This window comes from Lathamus discolor, chromosome 3 (assembly GCF_037157495.1).
Source record: "Lathamus discolor isolate bLatDis1 chromosome 3, bLatDis1.hap1, whole genome shotgun sequence".
NCBI classification, from domain to species: domain Eukaryota; kingdom Metazoa; phylum Chordata; class Aves; order Psittaciformes; family Psittacidae; genus Lathamus; species Lathamus discolor.
The window spans coordinates 105,220,666-105,247,175 of record NC_088886.1 but is presented as its reverse complement, the minus strand read 5'-3'; the positions used below and the strand labels follow the sequence as shown (position 1 = coordinate 105,247,175).

The window sequence follows — 26,510 nt, the reverse complement described above, 5'->3', positions numbered from 1 at the left end:
TACAAAAGAGAGACATGGAAGAGCTGTGCCAGAAAAGTGAGAAAAACGTTCCCTTTATAGTCCCTAGAGTTCAATAAAGCACCACTATTTCCCAGCTTTTAAAAGCTCTTTTATCACAATGGTTCATACCTCACATTCCCTGGAGCCTGATTTGTTATACGTGCAGGGTCCTGTTCCATTCAGCAGCATCTCACTGGTTTCAGTGTTGGTAGGTTTGTAATCTACATAAAATTCCTGTGTGCTTGGAGTCATTTGCTTCAGTGACTGTCTTTTCTTTTTCCTGTGCCTTCGCATGAGGGAGCGCTGCTGCAGCTGCTTCATACTGGCTGGGTAACGCTTCCATGACACATAGATTACCAGCAGGATCACAAGCACAGACAAGAAAAGGGCTACGCTGCCTGCTATGATTTTATGGAAGGAGATATGTTCTGTGTCGTGCGCAGGTTCAGAGCTGGATTCAGTGGCTCCAACAGCTGGGGGCAGAGGGGGCTTGCTGTCATGTTTAGGCCTGGTGAGTTTTGGTTTAAACGTTGGCTTTGGGAGAGCTCGTGCTAGTTCAAACCTTTCTGTAGTACTTTTGCCACAGATGCTGTAGTTTTTCACTGCATCAATAACATTCACCCCTTGCAGCTCTTTGGGGCTGGCACAAATAATTGTATTTTCCCTCAGCCCTTTAAAACTTTTAAGCCAGTTTACCAGGGAGCAAATGTTTCTGCTGCATTCCCATATATTCCCAGAAAGACTGATGTCATTGAGAGATATCCAAGAATCCAAAATTTCTTGACCAATAAATGTGAGCTTGTTTGAATCCAGGTTGAGGCGCTGTAAATTGGGCACACACTGAAAAACACTAGGTCCACTGAAAGCTTCTATTTCATTGCCAGATAAATCAAGTCTTTGTAATGAGCTCCAGGTCCAGGACATAGTTTGTCCTATCACACTGATTTTATTCCACTGTAAATAAAGGTTTTGAAGGCTGACTAGCCTTGGAAAAAGTGCCAGGTTGAGCTTAGAAAATTGATTGTGCTCCAGATGCAGCTCTTTCAGTCTGATCATGCCTGCAAAGACATTCCTTGCTAAACTTCTGATGCGATTATAACCCAGGTCCAACAGTTCAAGGTTTCTACAATCTTGAAATATTCGAACAGGGATGGTTCTTAGGGAATTGGACCGCAAATGTAAACTCAGCAGCTTCCTTAAGCCCCTGAACTGTTCAGATCCCAGAGACTGCAGCTGATTGTATGACAGATCCAAATTCCGGAGATTTGACACAGGTCTGAAGGTATTATTAAGAAAATAGGAGATTCTGTTGGAACTCAAGATCAACTCTTTTAGTCTGCGTATTCCACTGAAAGCATTTTCGTCAATATTGCTGATGTGGTTATGGTCTAAATAGAGCCAGGTGAGTTGATTAAGACCTTTAAATTGATTGTATTTTAGTTTTTGGAGGATGTTATATCGAAGGGACAAACCTAAACAACCAGCAGATATACTTGAGGGAATCTCCTGCAATTTCTGAGATTCACAATATACCATTTTGCCTTCACACCTACAGCCCTTAGGGCATCCTCGTTCAGCAGAAGAAAGCATTGTCAGTAATACAGTAGGGGCTATTACCAGAGCTACAGCTGATCCGCTCAGTAGCCTAATTACATTGAAACCTGGAAATAAAAACAACTTAGAAAAGTTATCCCCCCACACATCAGTCATTTCTTTCAATCATGCTAAAATCTTTTATTTCAACAATCATTTAAAAATCCCTAGCTCGACTCAACTACTTTTCACACTCTTTTCTTTACTCACATTATTTTTTTAAAGAATACCTTTATAGAAATACTGAAAAACAGCTGGGTAAAAGATGTAATCCCTAATTAATTTAACTGTAATAACAAATCATATCAAGGTAAGTCTATGGAGTAATTAAAGCACAGGCTATGCAGTGACTATGAACTATACATTAAAAAATAACATGAAAAACATACCCATCCTTTGTGTTGTTCAAAGGTCGTCCTTAGGTCTTTTGTTTTTTGCTTAGTGTGCCACAAGCATGGCAGCCCCTGTCAGCTGCACTGTAGTGAGTCAGGGCTCGCTGACACCCGGGAAGAAAAATTGGACCCCTTGGGAGATGGACCGATTTTGGAACATTATTCTTTGCCAGCCATGTAGAATACTCCAAGAATAAATCAATCCCAACACAGCATTCGCAGCAAAATGTCAGATTCTTCCTAGGTAATAGGATCTTCATGGATATTACGTTTTTGCATCTTTAGTTAGGAACCTGGCTTTTAAAATACCGTTTTATAGGAAAGCATGTTAAATTCCTCCAAGCACCATTTAGCTATCTGAATTCACACATCTGTATTCCATAGCACAGCAGTTCCCTTACTTAGTACCCGGTCCAGCTAGGAAGCTGCTTTGTAGCATAGAAGGTTGAATAAGCCCGTACAACGAACAAGCTCTGCTCACTTCTGCATACTGTCATTCTGAAAGCTCCGTCCGACTGTTGCTTTGGTTTCAGCGAATGCAGTCTTATGTAAAGCTGCCCCCAGTGGTGAAGAATATTATGGGCATGTGCAGAAATGCCTCCCTTTTATCCTGCAAATGAGTAAGCTCTGCTGGGAAGAGTGACTGTTCACAGTGACTAATAGAAGCAGAATGGGCAGCATCGATGTAAACTAGTGAGGTGTGCTGAAAGATCCAAATCCTCTTAGTCTCTTCTGCTGTTTGTGAAAGCTGTTTTGCATCTTTGAACTTAATAGCTCAGCATGCACTGCCGAGACTTGTCTAGAGGGCTAACGTGACATTGGTAGGACATAGATAAAAATTTTCACTCATAAGGGTTGTTGTGGATTTTTTCCTTTTTTTCCTTACTGCATTTGATGTGTCCACATGACCTTTTTGCAATAACTCACTATTTTTTAGTGAAGTATCAGCCCGCTCAGCGTGTCTCTTATCAAGTGTTTCTGTGGGGACACTATATTTTACAACATGAATAATGTTTTGGAGCTGACATTTTGCCTTTTTTGCTTTTTTCTTCTCTGTTAAAAGGCACAGTGCCAGGAGGTTAGAAGAGAGTATTGTGCTCATTTATTTCCCAACTTGCTGTCACTTTGTTCCACAGCACTAACACTTCAAACACAGCCTTCTGTAACCCTTACCATATAGGGACTAAGCAGCTTGGTGTAGTACCTTAATCAGGTGAATTGCATTTACTATAACTTACGATGTGTACAGGATTTCATGTGAAGGTACAATATGCAGAGGGTTTGTTTAGATGTGTGACTCTGGGCAGTCCTTACACATCACAGAAAGAGCTGCCTTCTCTTTCCTTACTCCTCCCTTTTTACCTGCACGTAGTAGAGAAAGGACACATCCTCTTGTCTGTGTAGAGCAAAGGTAAGATGTCATTACAGCAAATGCACCATGCTGGCAGTCCTCCTTTCACCAAGAAATATGTGATCAGATGATGGTGGGGAAATACAAAATCGTGGCTCTTTATTGTGCAAGAATAGTCTAGAGCCTGAAGAGAAGTATGCTGCTCATTAGGAGTACAGATTATAGTCCCTCAAATGTAACCAGACAGCTCTGAGAACTGCTTTTCCTTTCTGAGGCAGAATCCTTTCCCCTTGGAGTAATGTATTTTGACTTTTCCCCTACTATTCACTGCTGTGAGCACAGAACTTAAAATGAGGTGAAACCTGAAATTTTCCACACATTAAAATGCCAGCATTGCTTGGTACTTACTTAGTCTGTGAATGACTTCAGGCTTAGAGTAATCCCACTAGTATTAATGCACCTATCCGTAGTGCCTAAATTAGGAGCACTGTCACCCCTGGCTAACAGCTGTAAACATCTTTCACGTGAGTTAGAAATACATACCTGTGTCAAGGCACATCCTGTGAAAATTCTCCCCTTTGGGTCAGATCTGGGGAGATCAAAATCTCTGTCACTTTCACCATCTCTCATTCTCTACTACAGCTTGTTTCTGGCCCTTAGATCTATCTGTAGGATTGAGGAGCCAACAACAAACTGCAGACTGCACTGGGAACTGCGATAGTCTGGAGAGCTGTTCTGCTGACAGCAGTGTTACATGTCAGTGCTGGTGCACTTGTAGGCTTTGGGGTCTCTATGTACTTGATGGAGCAGGACTGACAGTTTCAGAAGACAATTCAGACCTTTGTTAAGCCAATTTGCCTCTTAGAACTGCTGCTCTTCTTCTGTTGACAGTAGAGGTACTTGTAAGAAGTAAACTCTTCATTGACAAGGCTCAATTAGGTTCCTAAACTTAGATGGCATGAAACTAGGTCTGCATCATCATCTGGTTCAAACACAGCATGTAAAGCTTCAGATAACGTCCAAATTTTTTTTTCGTAAGAGTTGGTGCTACTCAGTATACCAGCTCATTCTGTGCCTTCAGCCCAAACTTTGTCTAGTCTCTGAATTTTCCTCTTTTGTTTTCTCTCCCTCCTCCGTCTTCATGTGGAGTTAACAAGTAACTTCTCTGCCACCATGAGTCAGCAGAGCTTCAGCAGCTCTTCCAGGGTTTTAATAATTGCCAGTATAATACTGGACAAATAAGAGGGAACAGGCTCTCTTTTACCATGAGTTATTTTCATTTTTCTGAAAGGGGTGAGACATCAAGAGATGAACAGAGAGAGCATCAAATTTATGTTAATGGATTGCCAAATTGAATTTTCTTTACCAAGATCCTTTTTGAATTACACAAGCAGGAGAAGTGCCAGTGTCTGATAAACAGGTTTTGAAATTTTCATTTCTGTATCTTCGTACAGCTGAATGGATTCTTTTCAAACTGTGGAAATAAAGCTGTGCCCAGTAGGAAATATTTAATACAAAATTTCAGACCAGTCCAGCCACATTATAAACTATGAAAAATAGAAAATTATGTTAAAGCTGCATTTTAGATAACTTTTGTAAGTTGTTGAGTCTTTGCCATGTATCAACCCCACCTTATATAGCTGTGCAACCCCGTTTCAGTACTATGTAACTCATGTAACCAGGAAGGATGAAATTGAGGCCAAAGTAGTTAACTTCTCTTAGGGATAAGCTAGCTTTCATTAGAAGTAATACTACAATTCCTGAGTGCCTAAAATGCAGGAGTCTGCTGAAGGCTTGGTGTGAGTGTAACTGTAATCCATGTGAGTTCGTATGTATTCTTGCACACAGTTTATATTTTGGGATTTCAGCCTTAGACATAAATTGAGATGCCACAGAACCTGTGAAGCTTACTAGTTTTGAGTTGTATTATCTCCATGATCATTCCAACTTGGTTTTGGGCGATTTCATAGAGAGGGGAAATGGCATAGATCAGAAAATACTTTGAGAAATGTGTACCTAAATATGTCTTAACATTTATGCAGGTGAAAATGATGTGTTGGGTGGAGCCTGTGATGAATACATTGTTTTCTTTATTAGAATGACAGACAAAACTCAAAGCTGTTTGGAAATGGTGCACTATCCCAAGGTAGTGATGGCCTAGATTTTCCTCTTCTTACTAAACTTTCAATAGGTTTTAAGCCTGGAATTTTTTCTAGATGGATTTCACAATTATCTGTTTTTGCCGTAATTTGCTTTAATTTAGTTTCATGATTGATTTTGGTTTTGCTTATATAGTTAAATTCTAGTATATTTTCTTTTTCCATTCACTGTGGCTGTGGTGTCTGTACTTAGATGCAACTGCCCTATGGAAAGCTTAACATGAACCGCAGCTGGAATAGTAGAAAGTGAATCAAAAGATGACATACACTGTGAAAATTCCGTTCCTCCACAGAGCTGGTTTGGAATTTAAACATTCTGAAGAAGAAAGGGGAAACAGCAAATCTTGAAGTTTTCAGGGTTATGAGAAAGCACCTCTAATGACCAGGTACATCTGTTTGCTAAGTACATTTGAAAAAGGGGAGTGACAGAATGATCAAGGCTCCAGTAGAATGGGGATGAGAGATGCAGGGAGGAGATATAAACTTCCCAAAGCCTAAGGAACCAGCAGTTATGAGATGCTGGTGAGATTTCACGTAAATTGGCATTCAAAACCTTCCCTTGTTCTGTCACTTGCTTCTCATCAGCCTTCCTCAGGGCATTTCATGCTTACTCTTTAAAATGCAGTTCTTGTTCAATGATATTGTTAACAAAAAAAAATAACACACAAAAAAAAAAATTTCCATTTCTGTTACTCCCATAAGAAATCCATTCAGAAAAGCAGTACGATCCTTTCTAGCCACACTGCATTATGTTCTTAGTGTACAAACGTCAGAATTTTGACTTCTGGATACAGCATTTTTCTGTTCACAGAGTTTCTGGGTCTAGGAGTGCCTTTATGTGTGTAATTGCGTGATCCTTTGGAGAACCATAGTTAACAAGTGCTGCGCTGTGTTCTTTTTGGTTTATGAAGTGACAACATATGTCTTTCCCTTGACTTTATTTCACTATAAAGAAGCTAGGAGTCAGCTGGGTTAGCAATAGTAGTTTGTTCAAAATGGTACTGTAGTGTGCTACTGTATCATTAAGAGTAGATAAGTCTAATAAAATGTGTTTGCAATTTTTGAGCCAGTGATTAAATGAACCTGCTGTTCCATGAGGATCAGATTAGAGCTGGGGGAGTATAAGTCCCAGTGTAAATATCAGAGCGTGGGAAGACAGACAGGAAACTCAGGATGCAGGATTTGCTAAAGGCAGATATAAGGGAAGGGAAGTGTGGGAAAGCCAGGTTCAAGGAACATGCAGGCAAGGGAAATTGAGGCAACAAAAAATGCTCTGAAGAAACAGGGAAAGAGGACTAAGAGTAGGGAGGGTCTTATCCCAGTGGTTTGTCTGTACTGACCTAAAGGGCCATGGTGGTAAAGTGGTAGATGGACAAGTGAAAAGATCCCCTTGCTCTCCTGCTAGGAGCAGTTAGCTTTGCAAGGCTTCCCCTGGCCTCTAAAAGGATCCCATGTTATGAACTCTGTGATAAGGTGAAGGAACATTTGAAGCTGAATAGGAGCCATGCCCCCTTTTTCGGAGTCAGTAAACTCCTTAACATCCGATTGCTTGTACAGGACATCAGGGGCACATCTATCAGTTTCTGTATACTCGGAGGATTTCCTCAGTGCAGTGCTTCTTCACAGGGCAACACAGGCTATCGCTTTCCTCATGCACAGTTATACACTATTGAATAAAGAAGCTTTTCCAGCTGTACAGTTTTGTTTAAATCTGTACATTGTGGTTAGGTCACAGGGGTCTTTAAGCTGTTCCAGGGTAGATAATGTTGCATATAAGCCTCCAACCTTTGTTCATGGCATCCAGTGGCTATGTCTTTTGTATCCTATTGTAACTCCTGTATCCTTAATGAGGCATCGGGCACTCAGCTGTTCCCTGATTTTTTGTCCTATGGTTTTGAAGCTGTTTGAAGGCAAGCAGCCTGTGCTTCACTCTCACCCTCTGGAGACATGACTGCATGGGATGTAAAGCTATTATTTTACTTACTCTCTGAAACTGATAGGTGCCACTTATGTTTCAGGGAATTTAGTGTTGATTCATTCGGGCTTGTCCTCCAGCATCTTGGTGAAAGGTGAATATGAGTAGAAGCAGAAAAAGCAAATGATCATCACTGAAGTAAACTAAATTACTTACCTCTTACACATAGTGCTGGCTTCAACCTGCAGAGCATGAATGATGCTGTAAGTGCCCTGGAGGTGTGTAGGTGAAAAATGAAATGCAGTCTTATTAGCCTCTGCTTCTGATCTGCCTGTAATCTCTGTGAAGATTAGGTTAGAATAAACCCAGGATTGTTGTGGATGCTTCCCACTCTTTTATGGGCCAGGATGCCATTGCTGGAAGTGTGCCTACCGTCTTATTGTCCAGGCAGCTGATATGGTGTTTATGTAGCCTAAACTATTCAGAAAGCCTTAGATGTCATCATGAAGTATGCTTGTCTATATGAGTTATTCTCCTAGGGGTATCTGGCTTCTACCTTGCTATAACAATTCTGCATATGTATCAGTGGCAGACTATGATAGATTGCAAAGGTAATGAACTTAACTCCCTGGGGAGCCAGATTAGTGTGGACTTCTAGAAAAGTTTTGTTCATGGAAAACTATCTAATGGCTGCAACATCAGGCTGGAGGCATTGTGTAACTGAATTCAGAGTTGCAGCATGGTCCCAGCAATGTGACATCCCTGGAGCAGCCCTGTGCTGCCATGTGAAGAATCAGAGGAGATGGGGAGCAGCTGGTTTCAGAACATGCACCCATGTGGCCCTTGAGGCTCAATTTGATATCACAGGCTGCTCAAGTCTCTTATCGGCTGAAGAGTAAATTACTTTCCAGTGACTGTCAGGTTGATAAGCAGCAAAATGGAGGAGTGTAGGTCTTTGATCTCTCAGTAAGACTGAGGAGAAAATCATGGGTTGTTCAAGATACTGGAATATTTGGCTCTATCTGATAGTCTACCTGGAACTAGTGTTATGAGCAATTTAACTATGGGTTGGTGGAGCATATGCATGCACAAAACCACATTTTCTTCTTTGAAGAATGAATTGGAAAACTGGAGACATCCTCCAGTGAAGTTTTCCTTTAAATGGGTATGTTTCAATAGAAGATTTATATAAATACACGTTTTCTGACAGAAAGACACTTTATTGGGGGGAAGAAAAAATGATCCTGACAGTGTCCATTCTGGCCAGAGGGAAAGGAGGATGTTCTGAGCATGTCCTGTCTTATTAAGAACAGGAACATTTGACTGAGGACTAATGAAGTGGTAGTAGTGTCAGTAGTATGGCCATTTTGACAGTGTTTTTTTTTTTCCACTGAATCCTAGACCTTTGCAGTCTTCAGTGTTGACGCGTAGTTAAAATCCTCAGGGCTAGCCTTTCCTCCTCAGCTGTTCTCTCTGCCTTCATGCCTTTGCCTAAAGCTTCTCCTTGTTATCTGTTACCCTACATATACTGAGGAACAAATACGTATACGTATATCTGAGGAACAAATATTTGTCAGTTGCTCAGCTGTACAGTGCATGTTCACACATGTTCTTAGGAATTTCAGATGTTCTCTATTATGCATTTCATTAATTGCTCTTTGGTTTTCCAAATTAAACTGCCTTGGTATCTCACTATATGCTGAAGCTGTAGAGTTCAGGTATGCATGGGGATATCTATTGTCTGCTGCGGCTCTTTACTGGAGGGATGCAACTGGCAGGAACTTTCATTAGAGGGAAGTCATGACATCCACATCATATCAAAATATATTAAAAATCTTATAACTTGCTTTCCAAATTTCAGCTTTTACTCTAATTTTCTTTTGGTCTTAGTATCTCCACTTATGAGAGAAGGTATAGTGACATTTAATTATCCTGTAAGTTGATCAGCATAATAGATGACTTCCTTCGCTTTTTGTCTGACACTGGTTACTTTCAAACATGTGTCTTTTCCATCTTAAGCCATCTATTACTTTTTGGACTTCCAACACAAGTTATTCCTTATCTGTTGTTGCTCTTATTACTTGCTATTGGTATAATTTATTTTGGTGCGCTTTTTTTGATCTAGAATGACAGAATTTCCATGTGAGGAAAATATCATTGTGAAATACAAGAAAACAGGCGGTTTTTTTTAATGCAAAATTATCTTAAATCTTTGATTGATAAAGCTTGTCAACTTCTGTTCACTGCAGGACCTTTTTTTTATGTTACAAGAGTACCATTTTGAAAACGATTTTGAAATCTGCTGAATACTGCCTGTAATTTTCCATGTAAAATTTGTGACGGGTGGCTAACATTTTTCAGCTAGTTGAAATAAAACATATATATACACAGCATTTCTTAGGATCAGACTTACATTAGTAGGTAAGACAATTGTTCTTGTACTCCCTAGTCTTACTGCTCTTCAGTGCAAACAGTAATACAGGTGTAAGCAGCTAAAGAATGCAGAATAGTTTTATTTCATTTGACCTGTTGGAATATTCTTAAATAATTCCCATTTTCTCCTTTCACTTGCTTATGCATGAACAGCTCTACAGGGAAAAACACATTCTAGCTTACCTCTGTTAGGACTCATGCTTGGACTCAAGTGTGGTATTCTGAGACTGTGGTTTCAAATCCAAAGACAGGCAGAGTGATGTGTTATTATACAGCATTAGTAACATTTTGAAGAGAAAACTAAACATGACAGTTGAACAGATTTGCAACTGAAAGAGAAAAACATGAACAAAGTTAAGAAGCATATAATTATGTTCATTCACACTGTGACTAGCATAAAAATGATTTATTCCAAATGGTTACAGTTGCATGTTTAGTCACTTCCTTCCCTGGCTTCAGCTTAATTCTGTTTTCTGGCATTTGCCTGCAAAAAATACATGTTTGTTCTCTTTTTCATCAAAAGGTTCAGGGTTTTTTTTTTAGCTTTTAATAATTCGATGAAGTCTTTTTCAATTAAGGCAAGCTACAGCAGTTTTTAGATATTCCAGCTTTAGTAGCTGCTGCTCCTGAGAAAGTTTAGAATCTTAATTATACTGACAATCGAAGTTAGTTACCCAGACTGTAATCTGCTTCTAATTCATCACAGAGGTCACTCGTCCATGCCCAGTAATTATGGACTACAACTTTCTGGTTTAAAAAAAATGAAACAAAATTTGGATTGTTGCAGGTCCATTTTGGCTATTCCATTCTGTATTTGCCATCCTTCTTATTCTTTTCCTGTTAGTGTGTCTGGCAAATAGAGCTCTGAAAAAAACATATGTGATTTAAATGGCATATTAGCTCATCTTTTCAGGCTATGCCTACCAAAGAAAATTGTCCTAAATTAAATGTGATTAAATAAAAAACAAAACCAACCCCAAAAAACCCACATGCACCCAAACCCCAGCATACTTAAATGTTTTGCAGAAATGCAACAGACTGCAATATAAGTAATTTCAGAACAAAAATCTTGGTTACTGCAGATCTGTTTCTGTTTCCGTGAGAGTCTACACTACTGCTTATTAAAACTAAGTGTCTTTTATCCAGTGGACAGGACAGCAAACAAATGACAAAACCGACTCAGAGGGACTCAAATATTATACATGGCATTTGCCTGCTGTGTCACAGTGTAAAACAATAAATGTCTGCATAATGTTAATTTCTGATTGACCAAAATGTTGAAGAGCGCTGCAGGCACAGGGAGGAAGAGAGGAAGCTGACATGAAAAGAATTGGAGTTTTCACTCTTTCTTCTCTTTCTTGCAACAATAGTCAGATAGGGGTTTTTTTGTTTGTTTTTTTTTTTTTTTTTTCATGTTGTAAATCCTTCTATCCAGTATTCTCTGTCTCTTAAGTAGGTAAGAAGCTTAAAACCACCTTTCTCTCTTATAGCTTAGCCGCATACAGAAAAGGTTAGAAGGCAAGAAATGCTGCCAGTTGATAACCAAGTAGAGGCTCTGGTCAGCCCACATAGTGGAGACATGGAAGAGCTGAACCTGAGTGAGTCAACAGCTTCATTTCTGTCTCTAAATGGTATCAGGAACTGAGAGAAAACAGGACTTGTAAATGTGAACTGTTTCAAAACCAAACCTTTTGCCTCAGACACAGGAAGCCGCCACATCTCCATCCACTTCTTACAAGCCACTTCTTTTGTCATAAATGTATGACAGAAAAATCTTCTGTCTAATAGAGAAAACATGTAAATCATGTGACTTGCTGATTTGATCTTACAGCATATGTTTGTGTCATCACTTACTTGTCATTTGGACAAACTGACTGATTGAAATCCAGAGCATTAATAGTCATGTACCGGTATAAATATCACAACAAAAATACTTCCTGTGGGGATTTCTGGTGCTGTATGTTGAGCAGTTTCCCATGTTCCTTTGCAAGACTGTAAGCTTGTTGGAAAGGAATGTGCTTTATTATATCAATGTAAGATTAAAAGGGACCCTAATCTTAAAATAACTATGTAAAAATCTAATACACAGAACAACCACGAATAGAGTGATGTCAAAATGTTGTTCTATTTGAAATTCCTAGAAAAAATAGCAAAGAACTTTTCAGGGGAAGCCAAATATGCCTTAGATTTTTTAAAAACCTTTTTTTTAATCTGCATGCATAATTTCATCTGTATAGTATAGTACACTGTGATAATTGAACCCCACAATGCAATTTCTGTGCAATTCTTTCTAAGGTGATGTGCCTTGGTGCTGTTTGCCTGCATAAAAAATTCACATAGTAAAAGCTAAAAGACTTAAAAGTCTCGTGTTTCAATGTAAAAGCCAGAAAGTAACTAATGGTTTTTAGGGGGAAAAAAAAAAAAAAGAAAAAAAGAAAAAGGACTGTATGGCCATGGTACTGAATAAGAGCTGTTTCTTATGAAGATCTTCGCATTTTCCTTTAAAATACTTAGTACTTGCCACTGTGAGACAGAAAAATACTTAGTACTTCCCCCTGTGAGACAGAAAGCTGGAAGAGACCTAGTTCTCTTATCTGATACAGCAATTTCAGTGTTCTTTTCTGTGTGAATTAGTCAAGTAGAAATATACTGTTGGAATAGAGATATTTGTAAATGGATAAAAGTCTCGGTGTTGTATCAGAATGCCAGTGTATGAGAGAATCTCCGAAAGCTGTAAGTGGCCTTGAGTATATTTCCTCCTTACATAAATAACATGGCATTTTGTATCAGATACTTGCTGATCAAAAGATTAACATTTTAAAGAATTTGATGATTCATGTGTTCACACAAGTACCAAGATTTAACAGTCCACCCTTCCTTACACACAGAATGACAAGAGGAACATAGGAGTGAATATGCCAGGCTCTGTAACAGTTTAACTGCAAGAGCTGATTTTGCAAAGCTCCTTTATTTTGATTAAAAACCAAGTTTTATCTAAAGCCAGCTTTAGAAAAGGTTTCTGGTAACAGTTACTACTCTGGTTATTTGTATCTGCATACAAAGTCCAATCTGCTTGTAACAGTTATTGTACCTGTAGTGAAAACTGGAAGCCTACTTCTGTTGTTGCCCATTACTGACATAGTGGGAATTAGTACAGTGCTGATAAACTTCTAGTTTGGATTTTCTGCTTAGAAAAAGTTGTTGTAAATTAGATGAGGGATACCGAGAAAGAGAGTTCTTACTCATTGTAACACAGTTTTTTTACAGTTAAATGTCTTAACGGATTGTAGTATTAATTGTCACGTAATGAATGTAGTTCCATTTGCTCAATTTCACAGTGAGAGAAGATTCTCCATTCGTGTATGTTTTTCTGTTTTAAAATATTTAATCCCATATCATATCATGAACTAATACAACAAGTTTCATCCAAAGATTAAGGGAGGAGTTGCTGACCCTTTTAAGTCTGGCAAAATTAGCCTCTTAAATGTTCTACATATAATTTAATACATATGCCAGTGACCTTTCTTCTGTTGTTCTTCTTTTCACAACTACTGGAAGTACTTGATGGCTATTTTATGTCCTACTTCAAAGTGTTTGTATTCTTTGCTTACATTGCCACTTACCTGACGTTTTTTACTTAAGGCCACTTGCAGTAAAAATATATGAAGTCCTATATGTCCCACTGTGCCTAAAATATATTTTAAAATAAAGCTTTCAGTGCTTTACAAGTTTGCATCCTCTTCCATCCTTCACTAGTATTTGTCTTTTGCTTTCTGGACAGTTTGCTTGATACTGTATGCTACTTCCCTATCAAATGTTGGCTGGAGGTATCATATGTCAGTAGTGGCTTATTTTACTCACCACTGTTTAATGCAAAACCAGTCAGCAACAGAAAAGGAATCTGATTTGTTTCAGTTCACATTTTTCCATTGTTACCATTCAGGAAAGGTAGGAGCCACATACAAAACCATTTGTGAAATCATAGGGAGTTTCTCATGTTATCAAACAAAAAAGAATTGAAAAATTATGGAGTTTTACTCACCATTTTATGGAGTGATATACTATTTAAACACTTCCCCAGGAGTGCTAGTGAATAGGCATATCAGTGAGTCAGGTACGAACGTGTATGTCAGGACGACAGTATCCTCCAGCACATATTTTAGATATGTCTGTCAGAGGTCATTATTAGGAACTTAGTGACAAGTTTCATGATTTAACATAACAGTTCCTGGGAGTATGTTTTGCTGATTTCTGTTCCCTGTGGAATTAATGACCATGTCTCTATTTTGTCTCTAATTTGTACTCTACATGATTAGAACAAGGGTCAGAAGTAAATATTTTGCATAGAGTCACTGTTTTGATAGTTTCACTCCTGATATTCAAGTTGATTCAGCCATCATGTTTTGTACTAAAATTTCATTTATGCCTTTTTAAGTTAAGCTGTAATTACTCTTACAGGACCAGTTGAGTATGTGTTAGGCTTACTTGTGTGTGCTGTAGTCAATAGTTTTAGAAGATTGATAAAATCCAAAATGGAAATATTCTGTTGTCTTGGAGTGAATCTATAGTAGATAATCTAAAGGAGTTGCTGCTGGATTTGAAACAAAATGAATAAATAAGAACACACTAAAAAGTCCTGCTGTCTCTCCCGAGTTTTGTCTTTACATTCATGTAATGGAATAGGTTTTGGCATTCACTAGTCAGCTGAACTGGCCTTCCATTGTTGTCTTTCCTTCCCCAAGAAAAGGAATTATTTCATGTGAGGAACACTTTGTCTGAATTTGTTAAATGGAAACTGCCTTCGTAAGTCAAGAACGATGTAAACAGCATAGAGTTAAATTTGCTTGGCTCTGGTTACCACAAGAAGTATATTCCATTTAGTCTAAACATACTGGCATGAAGATTGTTCTTCTATTATGAGTAGCTATTCCTCGTACTATTGGATGTCTTCATTTAGGGTTAGGGAGTTATGCTGTAGCATTGTGTCTTCAATTTGCATCTTAATTAACTTTAAACTGAAGCAGATAACTTATTTGACATTCTAAAGGAGAGCTTTTGTGTCCAGTTATTCAGGATTAGTATTCCAAAGGGAAAGAGGCTGAGATAATCAGATTCTCACCACCTTGTGAAAAGTCCCTCAGGTACTGGCTAAAACTCTTGTTTGCAAGGCTGATTTCTGCTAAGTAGTAGGGGAATATAGGATGTCATGTTTTACTGTTCTCAGCTCCTTCTTAGATCTACAATTAAAGGTCAGTTTAAGTCATGCAGATTCATCCACATTACACTGAAGTGAGTAGTTTCTGAGAGTCTGTGTGTATCCAAGTATACTGGTACCAATTTGTAAGCTTATAGGCTCATTACATCCTGGTGACAGTGGCATTCTTGCATGATTTGAGTTGTTTTCCTTCTCCCCACTACTCCCTTTAATCAAGATGTAAATATAATTTGAATCACTTTCTAATACACAAATAAACAAATATTCATATGAGATTTATATATAGGAATTTTGCTATAGCAGACAATATTTCTGCTTGGTATTTCTGAAGACTGTTGAAAAGTGTTATTGCTCTGGAAAATAATACAAGGGAAATGTGATAATCCTTTTATCAAGATACTTGACGTTCCCATTTAATCACAGTAATGAATGCTTCTGACTTAAGTCTAAGGGGCTAGATGGGATCCACCCAAGGGTACTGAGGGAACTGGCAGAAGTGCTCAGTGGGCCACTTTCAATCATTTGTCGGCAGTCCTAGCTAGCCAGGGAGGTCGCAGTTGACTGGAGGTTTGCAAATGTGATGGCCATCTACAAGACAGGCCAGAAGGAGGATCTGGGAAGCTATAGGCCTGTCAACCTGACCTTGGTGCTTGTGAAAGCTAGGGAGCAGATCACCTTCAGAGCCACCATGCAGCATGTACTGGACAACCAGTCGTTATGCCCAGTGAGCATGGGCTGATGAAAGGCAGGTCCTACTTGACCAACCTGATCACCTTCTATGACAAGGTGACCTGATTAGTGGATGAGGGAAAGGCTGTGGATTTTGTCTATCTAGACTTTAGTAAAGCCTTGATGTGCTTGAGGGTAAGAAGGCTCTGCAGAGAGATGTGGACAGGCTGCCTGGATGGATGAGCCAAGGCCAGTTGTGTGAGGCTCAGCAAGGCTCAGTGCTGGGTCCTGTGCTTGGATCACAACAATCCATGCAATGCTACAGGCTTGGAGTGGCTGAAAAGCTGCCCAGCAGAAAAGGATCTGGTGTTGTTGGTCAACAGCCCGCTGAATGTGAGCGAGCAGCTTACTCAGGTGGCCAAGAAAGCCAACAGCATCCTGGCTTGTATCAGAAATCCTGTGGCCAGCAGGACTAGGGAGGTCAGTGTCTCCCTGTACTGGGCACTGGTGAGGCCCCACCTGGAACACTGTGTTCAGTTTAGGGCCCCTAAATGAAAAAAACCCAACCCATTGAGTTGCTGGAGCATCTCCAAAAAAGGGCAGCAAAGCTGGTGAAGGGTCTAAAATCCTATGAAGAGAGGCTGAGGGAACTGAAGTGATTCAGCCCGGAGGAAAGGAGGCTGAAGGGAGACCTTATTGCTCTCTACAACTGCCTGGAAGGAGGTTGTAGTGAGGTGGGTGTCAGTCTCTTTTTCTAAGTAAGAAGCGATAGGACAAGAAGAAACAGCCTCAGGGTGCACCATGGGAGGTTTAGGTTGGATAGCAGGAAGAATTTCTTCACTGAAAGTATCATCAAGCCTTGGGACAGGCTGCTCAGGGAAGTGGTAGAGTCACTGTTGCTGGAGTTATTCAAAAGACGTGTAGCTGTGGTGCTTAGGGACATGGTTTAGTGGTGGACTGGACAGTGCTAAGTTAATGGTTGGACTCGATCTTAAAGGTCTTTTTCCAACCTAAATGATTCTATGGTCTATGAAGATAGTCAATCTGTGCTCACAGCGTTTGATTGAAACAGAGTATAAACAAAGTTTTGTGTAAGTAAGTTTCAAATGAATTTCACTTCTCTTCCTTAGCTGTTCAAAAGTGCAGAGCTCCTGTGCACACAGCTGGAAAGGAACTGAAGTTATTGTAGAAACATGCATGTTGGTTGAAAAATTTAACATGGAGAGTCTTTGAAGATTATATAACATTGATGAAAATTCAGTGCACTTTCCTCTGTGTTGCATTTGCTGTGACTCAGACCTTTTGTTTCGGGTGAGCCAAATAGGGATTATTACATAAAGAAAGCAAAGCATTATATTTACTGCCCTATCTAAGAGCTTGTCTCTATCTATGGTGTATAATTATTCTTGCCAGTTTGACAGGATACTTAATAAGAAATTCAGAGGAGGTTGTTAAGTAAATTTCTATTTTTAATGGCTAATTTGTAACCTGTTGAGTTTAACAGGTCAGATTAAAAGAAGAAAGAAAAAGATATTACTGTGAATTCCAGATTGCTAAAAAAGTTGTTCTTAGGCATTCTTGCAGTCTCTTTGGGATCCATTTCCTGTTCAAGCAATGAAAGTGGAAATTAAAATATGCTTGAAGCTCAGCAAGTAGATACAGCAGCTAGATAAAAAGGTATCAGTTTTATTCATTGATTCAAACCTTTTCTAACCATGAGGAACTTCACTATTGCCATTTTATCTGTTGAAAACTGATCCCCCGATTTTATCGATGGCTGTTGAGCATACAGGTTTCCATCTCATAACGTGAAGGTACATTTCCAATGTTCTCTCTGTAAGACAGTATCTATTGCTGTCCAGATGGTCACTGTTGTATGTCAGCCTACCTTACCGTTACCTCCTCTATGCTGGGAACAGCTCTCTAGACCTAAAATATAGCCCTCCCCGCCTCAGAATCCTGAAACCTCTCCTCTTTAAAGTCTTGAAAATCTTTATTGTAAATAAGGGCAACATAGTAAATCACTACGATCCTGTGGTTTTAGTCCTTACATTTTTAGCCTTATAAGTGTTTGGATTTTTTCCTCCTCTTCCTTCAGACTTTCCATGTTTGAAGACAATAGTTATGCAGCAGTTCTGAAGTCCTTTCTTTAGTGACTGAAACAAAGAGCAAGTCACTGAATTTTCTTTGTGTCTTCTTCCCTATCTGGCTGGTTTATTTTGATATATTCACCCAGGGGAGCACCAGCTGTGACCCACTTTACATGCTTTTGGACTGCTTGAATGGTATTGTGTTTCACATAGAAATTAGGTTTTAATTTTTTTTTTTCCTAGCAGCTGCTGTTTTAGTAAATTGACATCAGATTTTGTGTTGTGTATACTACACATTGGCAAGGAAATTTACTCCTACTGTTTACCAGTTTTCAAGGTTTGTGAGGTTTTAAATCACAAATTGTGTTGAAAATCAAGGTTTCAGGGTTTATTTCATGAGGTGATTTTCAAAAGGAGTACAAAATTGCTTCAGCTTATTTGAAGTACTTTATGCTGATAATTTAGAAATGCTTCATTTAAATTAAACATATATGAATGCAGAGAAACAGAAATTTTATTAAATGTGCTTAAAATATTAGAGTTAGTTGTGTGTTTGGGTTTATGTCTGTACTGGTATCCGTTTTGATGTGAGAAGTAGACAAATGTTACAGTTCTGCCAATAGCTTTGCTTAGGAGGAAGGGTAAATGTTGGAGGCAAAGATTATCTTCTTTGTTAACTCCAGTTTCCTGGTACACAGCAAGAATCAAATAGCTGTTGAGTTAGGCCTTGTCAGTACTTTTTCAAGCCTTTTTCAGCTGGGCCACATCCCGAAAAAACATACTCTCTTAGTTTTTTTCTGGGTTCTACGGTTCCAGGATCTGATGAGATTAGATAGTTTAAATTACTTTGTGTCTGTTTCTGTAATGCTTCTCCTTGCTTTTCCCTACTGCACATACGCAAACCTGCATAAAGCAGCAACCATTGCCGCTTTAACTGTGTGGTCTAATTTCTGACCAGTTTTACGTGTCTTGGGTTGTTTTTTTTTTTGTGTGGCACTGACATATGCTTGTCTTTTATCCAAATAAAGGCATCTGCAGCCATTGTTTGACTGATTCTATGGAAGCATAAGGACTCCACAGTTATTTTCAATAAAGGCTGAGGTTGGAAATTTGTCAGGCTGTCATGCCTGGGCTCAGAGTGGATATGCCAAATGTAGGGTTGTGCTGAGGATTAAAGTTATATATTATTGTGTTAAGAAATGTGCTCAGAAAGCAAACTCTTGGAAGAGTTGGGGCAAGGAAAATCACTGGTCTTACTGAGGAGGCATTTCATCATTTATGGATGTTTCATTATTTACTGAAGCTGTATGGAAATGGTTGGAGTTAGGGAAAGATTGGAGCTTTCCATTTTGGGGTTGATTTAAACAGTACTGACAGAGTGAGGGTAGAGCAAAAAAAAAAAAAAAAATATATTTCCCCAGTCCAGTCATAGAATCATAGAACCGTTAGGGTTGGAAAGGACCTTAAGATCATCTAGTTCCAGCCCCCCTGCCATGGGCAGGGACACCTCACACCAAACCATGCCACCCAAGACTCCATCCAGCCTGTCCTTGAACACTGCCAGGGTTGGAGCAAAATAGGTTTGCTAGTATTATATTATTTTAAAAAAAGTTTTGCTAGCACTATATTATTTTCAGATTAAATCTGAGTGTCTGTGGCCAAAATTTTTTTGTGTCATTCCTACATCTTAATTTAAAAGGGCAATAGCAGGTTAAAATGAGTGGTATTCATTGTTATATGTCTGTTTTATGCCTAGGATCCTCCAGAGCCTTATAATCAGGAAAACGTGCTTTGAATGAATAATTAAAAAAAAATAAATAAAACAAACAAAAATACAAACCAAGCCAAAACCAAAAAAGGAAACTCATACCCCAGAAAAACCCAGCTTTGATTTAAGGCATGGAATGGTTAATATTCCTTCCCTTATTTCTTCTCTGTCAGATAAAACTCCCACCACTACAGTGTTGCCATGCAATAAATTTTGTTTTGTTTTGTTTTGTTTTTTTCCTCCTTTTACTGGTGATTCATTGAGATTAAGCATTTGTTAAACTGCACTTCAAAAATTCCTGTTTATTGTTTTTCCATGGCAGAGGGGTTGGCACTAGATGATCTTAAGATTCTTTCCAACAGTATCTATTCTGTGATTCTATGATACACTGTTTTTCCACCAGGCTAACCCTAACTCAGATTTTCTAAAACTAATTTATTTGAAGAAATACAAGATTAAAAAAAATCTTGCAAAATGCCTTTTTTTTCCCCTCTAATTTTTGTGGAGACAAACAAGTAGATGTGAAGTAGATGTATTTGCTACTGAGCTTGGATAAATACTGGGGAAAATTACTGTGAAATGTTGCTATCCTCCATTCAGTGGCAAAGCATTTGCTTGTCCCTATGCTCTTGTCAGGAAATACTTGTTTTAATAATTGCTGGCTTAGGCAGAGTTTTTTGAAGTTACTCTTTCTTTCCCCTTCTTCCTTATGCCTGCACCCAAACAACAACACATTACAAAACTTAATTTGCTTAATTGAGTTAAAGAACAGGCATGTGGTGGACTTAAACAGCTGATTGAGAGATTGAAGGAGGGTGGCTAGTGTAAATGTGAGTGCAGGGTCATGGTCATTGTGGGATTAGTGTAGATGAACATAAGTCCAGATACTATGAAGGCAAGAGGGTTTGAGATGACGGCATGGTGTAGCTGGATGGAGTCACCATTGCTGGAGGTATTCAAAAGATGTGTAGATATGGTGCTTAGGGACATGGTTTAGTGGTGGATTGGGCAGTGCTAGGTTAACGGTTGGACTCAATGATCTTAAAGGTATTTTTCCAACCTAAAAGATGCTATGATAAAACACATTCTCTCTTTTAGATCCCCTTGACATCACCTTTGTCCTTTGGACCTCACCACCTCTACAGAAGTAAAGCATTTATGGCTAACAGTGACTGTAATGTCATTATCCCATTTATTCTAGGTTAAACATGCAGTTGGGGGAAGTTGTCACCTGACAGGGAGAAACTTTTTGGTGTATCAAAGTCCTTGAATGCATTTGGATTAGGAAACTTTCTGACATACTTGCTACAATGAACTGGTAATGGCTGAATTTGTATGTTCATGCAGTCCAAATCCAGCTGTGTGATCTGTCGTCAGACATTTAACAATGTCCAAAATTTGATAGTTTAATATTCTGTTCATAGTTTCTTCGGAGCATAACTTCTAATGTCGTTGTATAATAACTGCTGTGGATGTGTTTGATATTCTCAGATACTCCCTGGTTACTGACTGAGGTTTTTATATAACACAGGCTACAGAATAGGTTCTGATGGCCTTTCCTTGTTGGGAGGTCACATAATCTTTCAGTTTAATGAAACCATTTGGTTATACTGAATAAGAAAAAAATCAATTTCTGAGGTATTGATTGGAACAGAATTCAAAAGGTCAAGTGTATTGCTTGATCTTGAAGTCCCCGAGTTAATACTCTGTTCAGATAGGTATTAACTGTTAGGTTTGGCTGATCATCATGGATGAGGATTATGAAACAGAGAATGAAATGCTGTTTTAGGCAAGAGTAGCTGGTGCTGTGCTTTTAGGACCACTGAATGGGAAGTGTTCAGGAATTAAATGGCTCTAGATTTATTAATCATCAACACTTGATAACATAATTTTAATTTAAAATACGAATTCTGTGAAGATCTTAAGTGCATAAATCACTGGCAAAGGCTCTGACTGCACCACCCAGGTCTTAGAAGGTAGATGCAGGGACTGTGAGAATGAAGACCTTGGGCCCACTGTGGGAGAGGATCTGATGAAATCCATCCGCGGGTCCTGAAGGAGCTGGCGAATGAAGTTGCTAAGCCACTGGCCATCGTATTTGAAAAATCATGGCAGTCAGGTGAAGTTCCTGACGACTGGAAAAAGGGAACTATAGCCCCCATTTTCAAGAAGGGGAAAATGGAAGACCCGGGGAATTACAGACCAGTCAGTCTCACCTCTGTGCCTGGCAAAATCTTGAAGCAGATTCTCCTGGAAGGCATGCTAAGGCACATGAAAAACAACAAGGTGCTTGGTGACAGCCAGCATGGCTTCACTAAGAGGAAATCCTGCCTCACCAATTTGGTGGCCTTCTATGATGGGGCTACAGAATTGATGGATAAGGGTAAAGCAGTTGATGTTATCTACCTGGACTTGTACCTGGACGTTTGACACTGTCCCACACGACATCCTTGTCTCTAAACTGGAGAGACATCAATTTGATGGATGGACCACTTGGTGGATAAAGAACTGGCTGGACGGCCGCACTCAAAGAGTTGTGGTCAATGGCTCGATGTCCGGCTGGAGACCGGTAACGAGTGGTGTCCCTCAGAGATCGGTGTTGGGACCGGTCTTGTTCAACATCTTCGTCGCTGACATGGACAGTGGGATTGAGTGCGCCCTCAGCAAGTTTGCCGATGACACCAAGCTGTGTGGTCCGGTTGATACGCTGGAGGGAAGGGATGCCATCCAGAGGGACCTTGACATGCTTGTAAGGTGGGCTGATGCCAACCTCATGAAGTTCAACCACGACAAGTGCAAGGTCCTACACCTGGGTCGGAGCAATCCCAGGCACAGCTACAGGCTGGGCAGAGAAGAGATTCAGAGCAGCCCTGCGGAGAAGGATTTGGGGGTGCTGGTCGATGAGAAAATGAACATGAGCCGGCAGTGTGCGCTCTCAGCCCAGAAAGCCAACCGTATCCTGGGCTGCATCAAAAGGAGCGAGACCAGCAGGTCAAAGGAGGTGATCCTGCCCCTCTACTCTGCTCTTGTGAGACCTCACCTGGAGTATTGTGTGCAGTTCTGGTGTCCTCAACATAAAAAGGACATGGAACTGCTGGAACAAGTCCAGAGGAGGGCCACGAGGATGATCAGGGGACTGGAACACCTCCTGTATGAAGACAGGCTGAGGAAGTTGGGGCTGTTCAGCCTGGAGAAGAGAAGGCTGCGTGGAGACCTAATAGCAGCCTTCCAGTACCTGAAGGGGGCCTATAGGGATGCTGGGGAGGAATTCTTTGTCAGGGACTGTAGTGACAGGAGAAGTGGTAACGGGTTAAAACTTAAACAGGGGAAGTTTAGATTGGATATAAGGAGGAAATTCTTTCCTGTTAGGGTGGTGAGACACTGGAATCGGTTGCCCAGGGAGGTTGTGAGTGCTCCATCCCAGGCGGTGTTCAAGGCCAGGTTGGATGAAGCCTTGTGTGGGATGGTTTAGTGTGAGGTGTCCCTGTCCATGGCAGGGGGGTTGGAACCAAATGATCTTGAGGTCCTTTCCAACCCTAACTATTCTATGATTCTATGAAATGATTGGCTGGAGCAGCAACTGTAGACAGTATACAGAATGGCTTAATCCCTGCCCTAGGAGTTTATAACCGCTATGAGAAAAAGACATGACAAGTTCTCTCAAAGGACTGGAAGAATGGAAGATATGATAGTTCTTTTCAGAACTCTGCATAGACCAACTTTCTGTACAGCTTGTTGGTTTCACATTATTGATCCATACTGCCTTGATTGAGATGTTAAGAGTAATTGCTGCCAATTTCATGTTCCTAATTGGTGCTGTGAAGCTACGACTACAGACAAAAAGTATATACTGTAGTTTCACTGCTGTGCTTCAATTTCATAGTGCTTTATACACTGATAAATAAGGTTAATTGACCAGCTTTACCTGAAAGGTGGCCTTTAGCACAGATAGGAAAAGCGTTTTAGGCAATGCACAACACAACATATTAGACAATACAATTATTGTCTGTTGACAGAGTGTCGTGGTTTAAACCAATCCACACAGGTCGTCCACTCACCACCCCCCCCGACCCTCCCCGCTCCCGGAGGGACGGAGAGGAGAATCAGGAGAATGTAACTCCCACGGGCTGAGATAAGGACAGTTTAGTAACTAAGGTATCACACAAATCACTGCTGCTACCACCAATAATAATAGTGCTAAAGGAAATAACAGAGGAAAGAATACAACACCTCAACACCAGCCGACCAATAACTCGCCCCACTCCCCCCAGCAGAGCACCTACCGATACCTTGTCCCACCCTGCAGTCCCCACCCTTCCGGGTAACTCCCGGTTACACCCTGGCCATGACGTGCTGTGGTATGGAATACCTCTTTGGTCAGTTTGGGTCACGTGTCCTGTCTCTGCTTCCTCCCAGCTTCCCCTCCTTCCTAGCAGAGCATGAGGCTCAGAAAGTCCTTGGCCAGACCAAACATTCGAGCAGCAACTGAAAACATCGGCATTATCACCACTGTTCCCAGGCCAAAAGATCAAAACACAGCACTGTACTAGCTCCTAAGAAGGAGAAAAATGACTGATGCTGCTCAACCCAGGACACAGAGAAATAGGAAAACCTGTCTGTACTTTGGATTTCAGTCTTAGTGTATTTACGTCATTAGCAAAAACTATTGTTGTACACATTGTGTGATGAAAGATTTTTGAGATTTCTTTGGATTCACTAAATATTTAGTAGTGGTGTAATTACTGCTTCTCTTTTCAGAAATGGAATGAAATGCACATATCTTTCTCCGTCCTCACTGATTTACTTAGTAATAGCATGTAAAGGGAGTTTACTTATTTCTTGTGCTGGGTATTGAATGCACATCTCTAGGGCTCCCATAGTTGTCCTACCTAAAATCACACTTGTTTTCTTCCCCACTAGTCAAGATTATGTAAAAAGACAACTTGGGAGATGGAAAGGCTTGGTGAATCTTTCTACACAGGGTGATTAAACATAATAAAAAGAGAGGAAGAAGAGAGTAAACAGACTCCAGCAAGACACATTGTCTGGATGGAGTGTGTAACATAGTCAGGCTGTAGGTATTGGACACGTCATGGGATAAGATAAAATTCAGTCCTGAATCTTTAAAATTCTGTTTATCCTGCAGCAAGAAAAGGTCTTTCTCTTTAGGGGAAGTTAAAATTATTGAATAGGAATAAAACTTTCATGGCAAAAGTTGTTCCCTGGGGAAGAATGGAATTATAGAACATAGAGATTTGCCTGCCAGTCTGGTCTCAGTGGGAATGACACCTTGTAGAAAGAGCATTGTTTAATTCTGAGTGTGTATTAAAGTGATTTCTTTGGACGCTTATGGCGATGGAAGTGTCAGACCATAACCAAATTGTCGCCCACAGTGGAAGCTGCTTGAACTGAAATAATTAGACAAGTTCTGTTAGAAACACGTTACGCTGTTGCAGCAAAAGGCAGATCATTTCTCAAGACTATGGAAAGGTATTTATTTTAGAATTAGTCGGCAAACTGGATTTAACTAACACTTAATAAATATGGAATTAGTAAAAATTAATGCATATACAGAATAGTCTTAATTTACCATACGCATTGCATTAGCACTTTTCAATGACATTGAATTTTAGAATGTATAATGTTTGAATGCGTACATCCTCTGAGAATTGCAAGCAGCTTAACATTATTGCAAAATATGATGGGCTGATGACAATAAAAGAAATCAGCATTTTTATTGTTTTGTTTAGATTCTGAAAATCAGAGATGAGGAACAAGATAACCCTGTTCATAGATTTTATTGGTGAATTCCTCATCTGCATAAATGTGACTCAGTTAATGACAGCCAAATGGTTCTATGCTGAAGTGTGAGTGCTTTAGAAAAGGCTCTTTACTGAGAGGTTTATTTTTCTTCTAAGGAAGATGGTATAAATATAAATCATACTAACCTACTGATGATAAAATATATAGCTTCAAATGCCACCAGTGCTTGCCAAATTTTTAAGGTTGGTTGACCTGAACAGAACTGGCAGCCATCACCTCTGGCATGCTTGTGGCTGCTGCTGAGGTTACATGCTGAAACCAGCGATGAAGTACAATTTTCAATCCACAGTGTGCCTATGGGGCTAGACAAATACTCTTCCCCTGAAGGTATACTACATTTTCAGAGTATTTAAAAAGGTAATTAGGGGAAGGAGGTATGCTGAGCTTCATACTTTCACTGTTAAAATCCCATCTCCTTTCACAATTGTTAAACAGCAGCATAGGCAGAACTATATGGTTAGTGTTGACCAGACTTCCCTGTTAACTGAATACTGGGTATATGCTATATGCCTTTGTCTTTAGTTAGGCTGTAAATGACATTAAAATAATTATGGATTTTCTGCTTTGATAGAAATGCATTTTGGTTTACTGGTTTGTCAAATTACCATTGATTAAATAACTAGCTATATGATTTCCACTGAAAGCCAGATAAATGAAACTTTGTACTTTATATCTTCCATATAAGCTCAGAAAATCTGAGAAATCTGCGTCACTTCAGTGAGCTGCTTTCTGTAAATCCTCTGTGGGCCAGAGGGCATTAATTGTGATCCTTCAGTTTGCCATCCCACAGCAGCTCTCAAGTGCTTATTCCATACTCAGGGCCAAATTCAATTTTTAGTAGAAATAGTTGCATTCTGTGCATTGTAGAAGCATTTAATCAGGTTTAAGATGCCAGATTTAAAGTCTCTATTCCTCAGTCATTTTCATAGATGTTTTAACTGTATCCAACTTTATCACGCTGCCTGGAAACTGTTTTAAAGTAGTGATATTTTTTTTGAATCCCTGGTTCTCATTATAGGGTCTGGAATTGAAATTATAGGAAAAAAACAGAGTTTATGAGACATCTCTAGCAACTGAACTATATTTTATAGAAATAAACTTG

General features: G+C 39.6%; 2 protein-coding genes across 4 annotated transcripts in view; one reads left to right on the top strand and one right to left on the bottom strand.

Moving 5' to 3' along the window:
• The window catches only part of LRRTM3 (leucine rich repeat transmembrane neuronal 3), an 83,359-nt gene extending 80,820 nt beyond the window's left edge, over positions 1–2,539 (bottom strand). Inside the window, exons 1-2 of one of the 2 annotated variants that reach the window (XM_065670951.1) lie at positions 1,983–2,539; positions 130–1,661 (exon numbers count right to left, since the gene is read on the bottom strand). In XM_065670951.1, coding sequence (XP_065527023.1) covers positions 130–1,661; positions 1,983–1,986 — 1,536 coding nt within the window. In that variant the 5' untranslated portion in view covers positions 1,987–2,539. Of the gene's footprint in view, positions 1–129; positions 1,860–1,982 lie in introns of those variants that run through there. The other variant, XM_065670949.1, reaches the window with a different exon arrangement.
• Positions 1–26,510, top strand: part of CTNNA3 (catenin alpha 3) — a 505,620-nt gene that overhangs the window by 230,105 nt on the left and 249,005 nt on the right. The gene's annotated exons all lie outside the window — the stretch shown is intronic.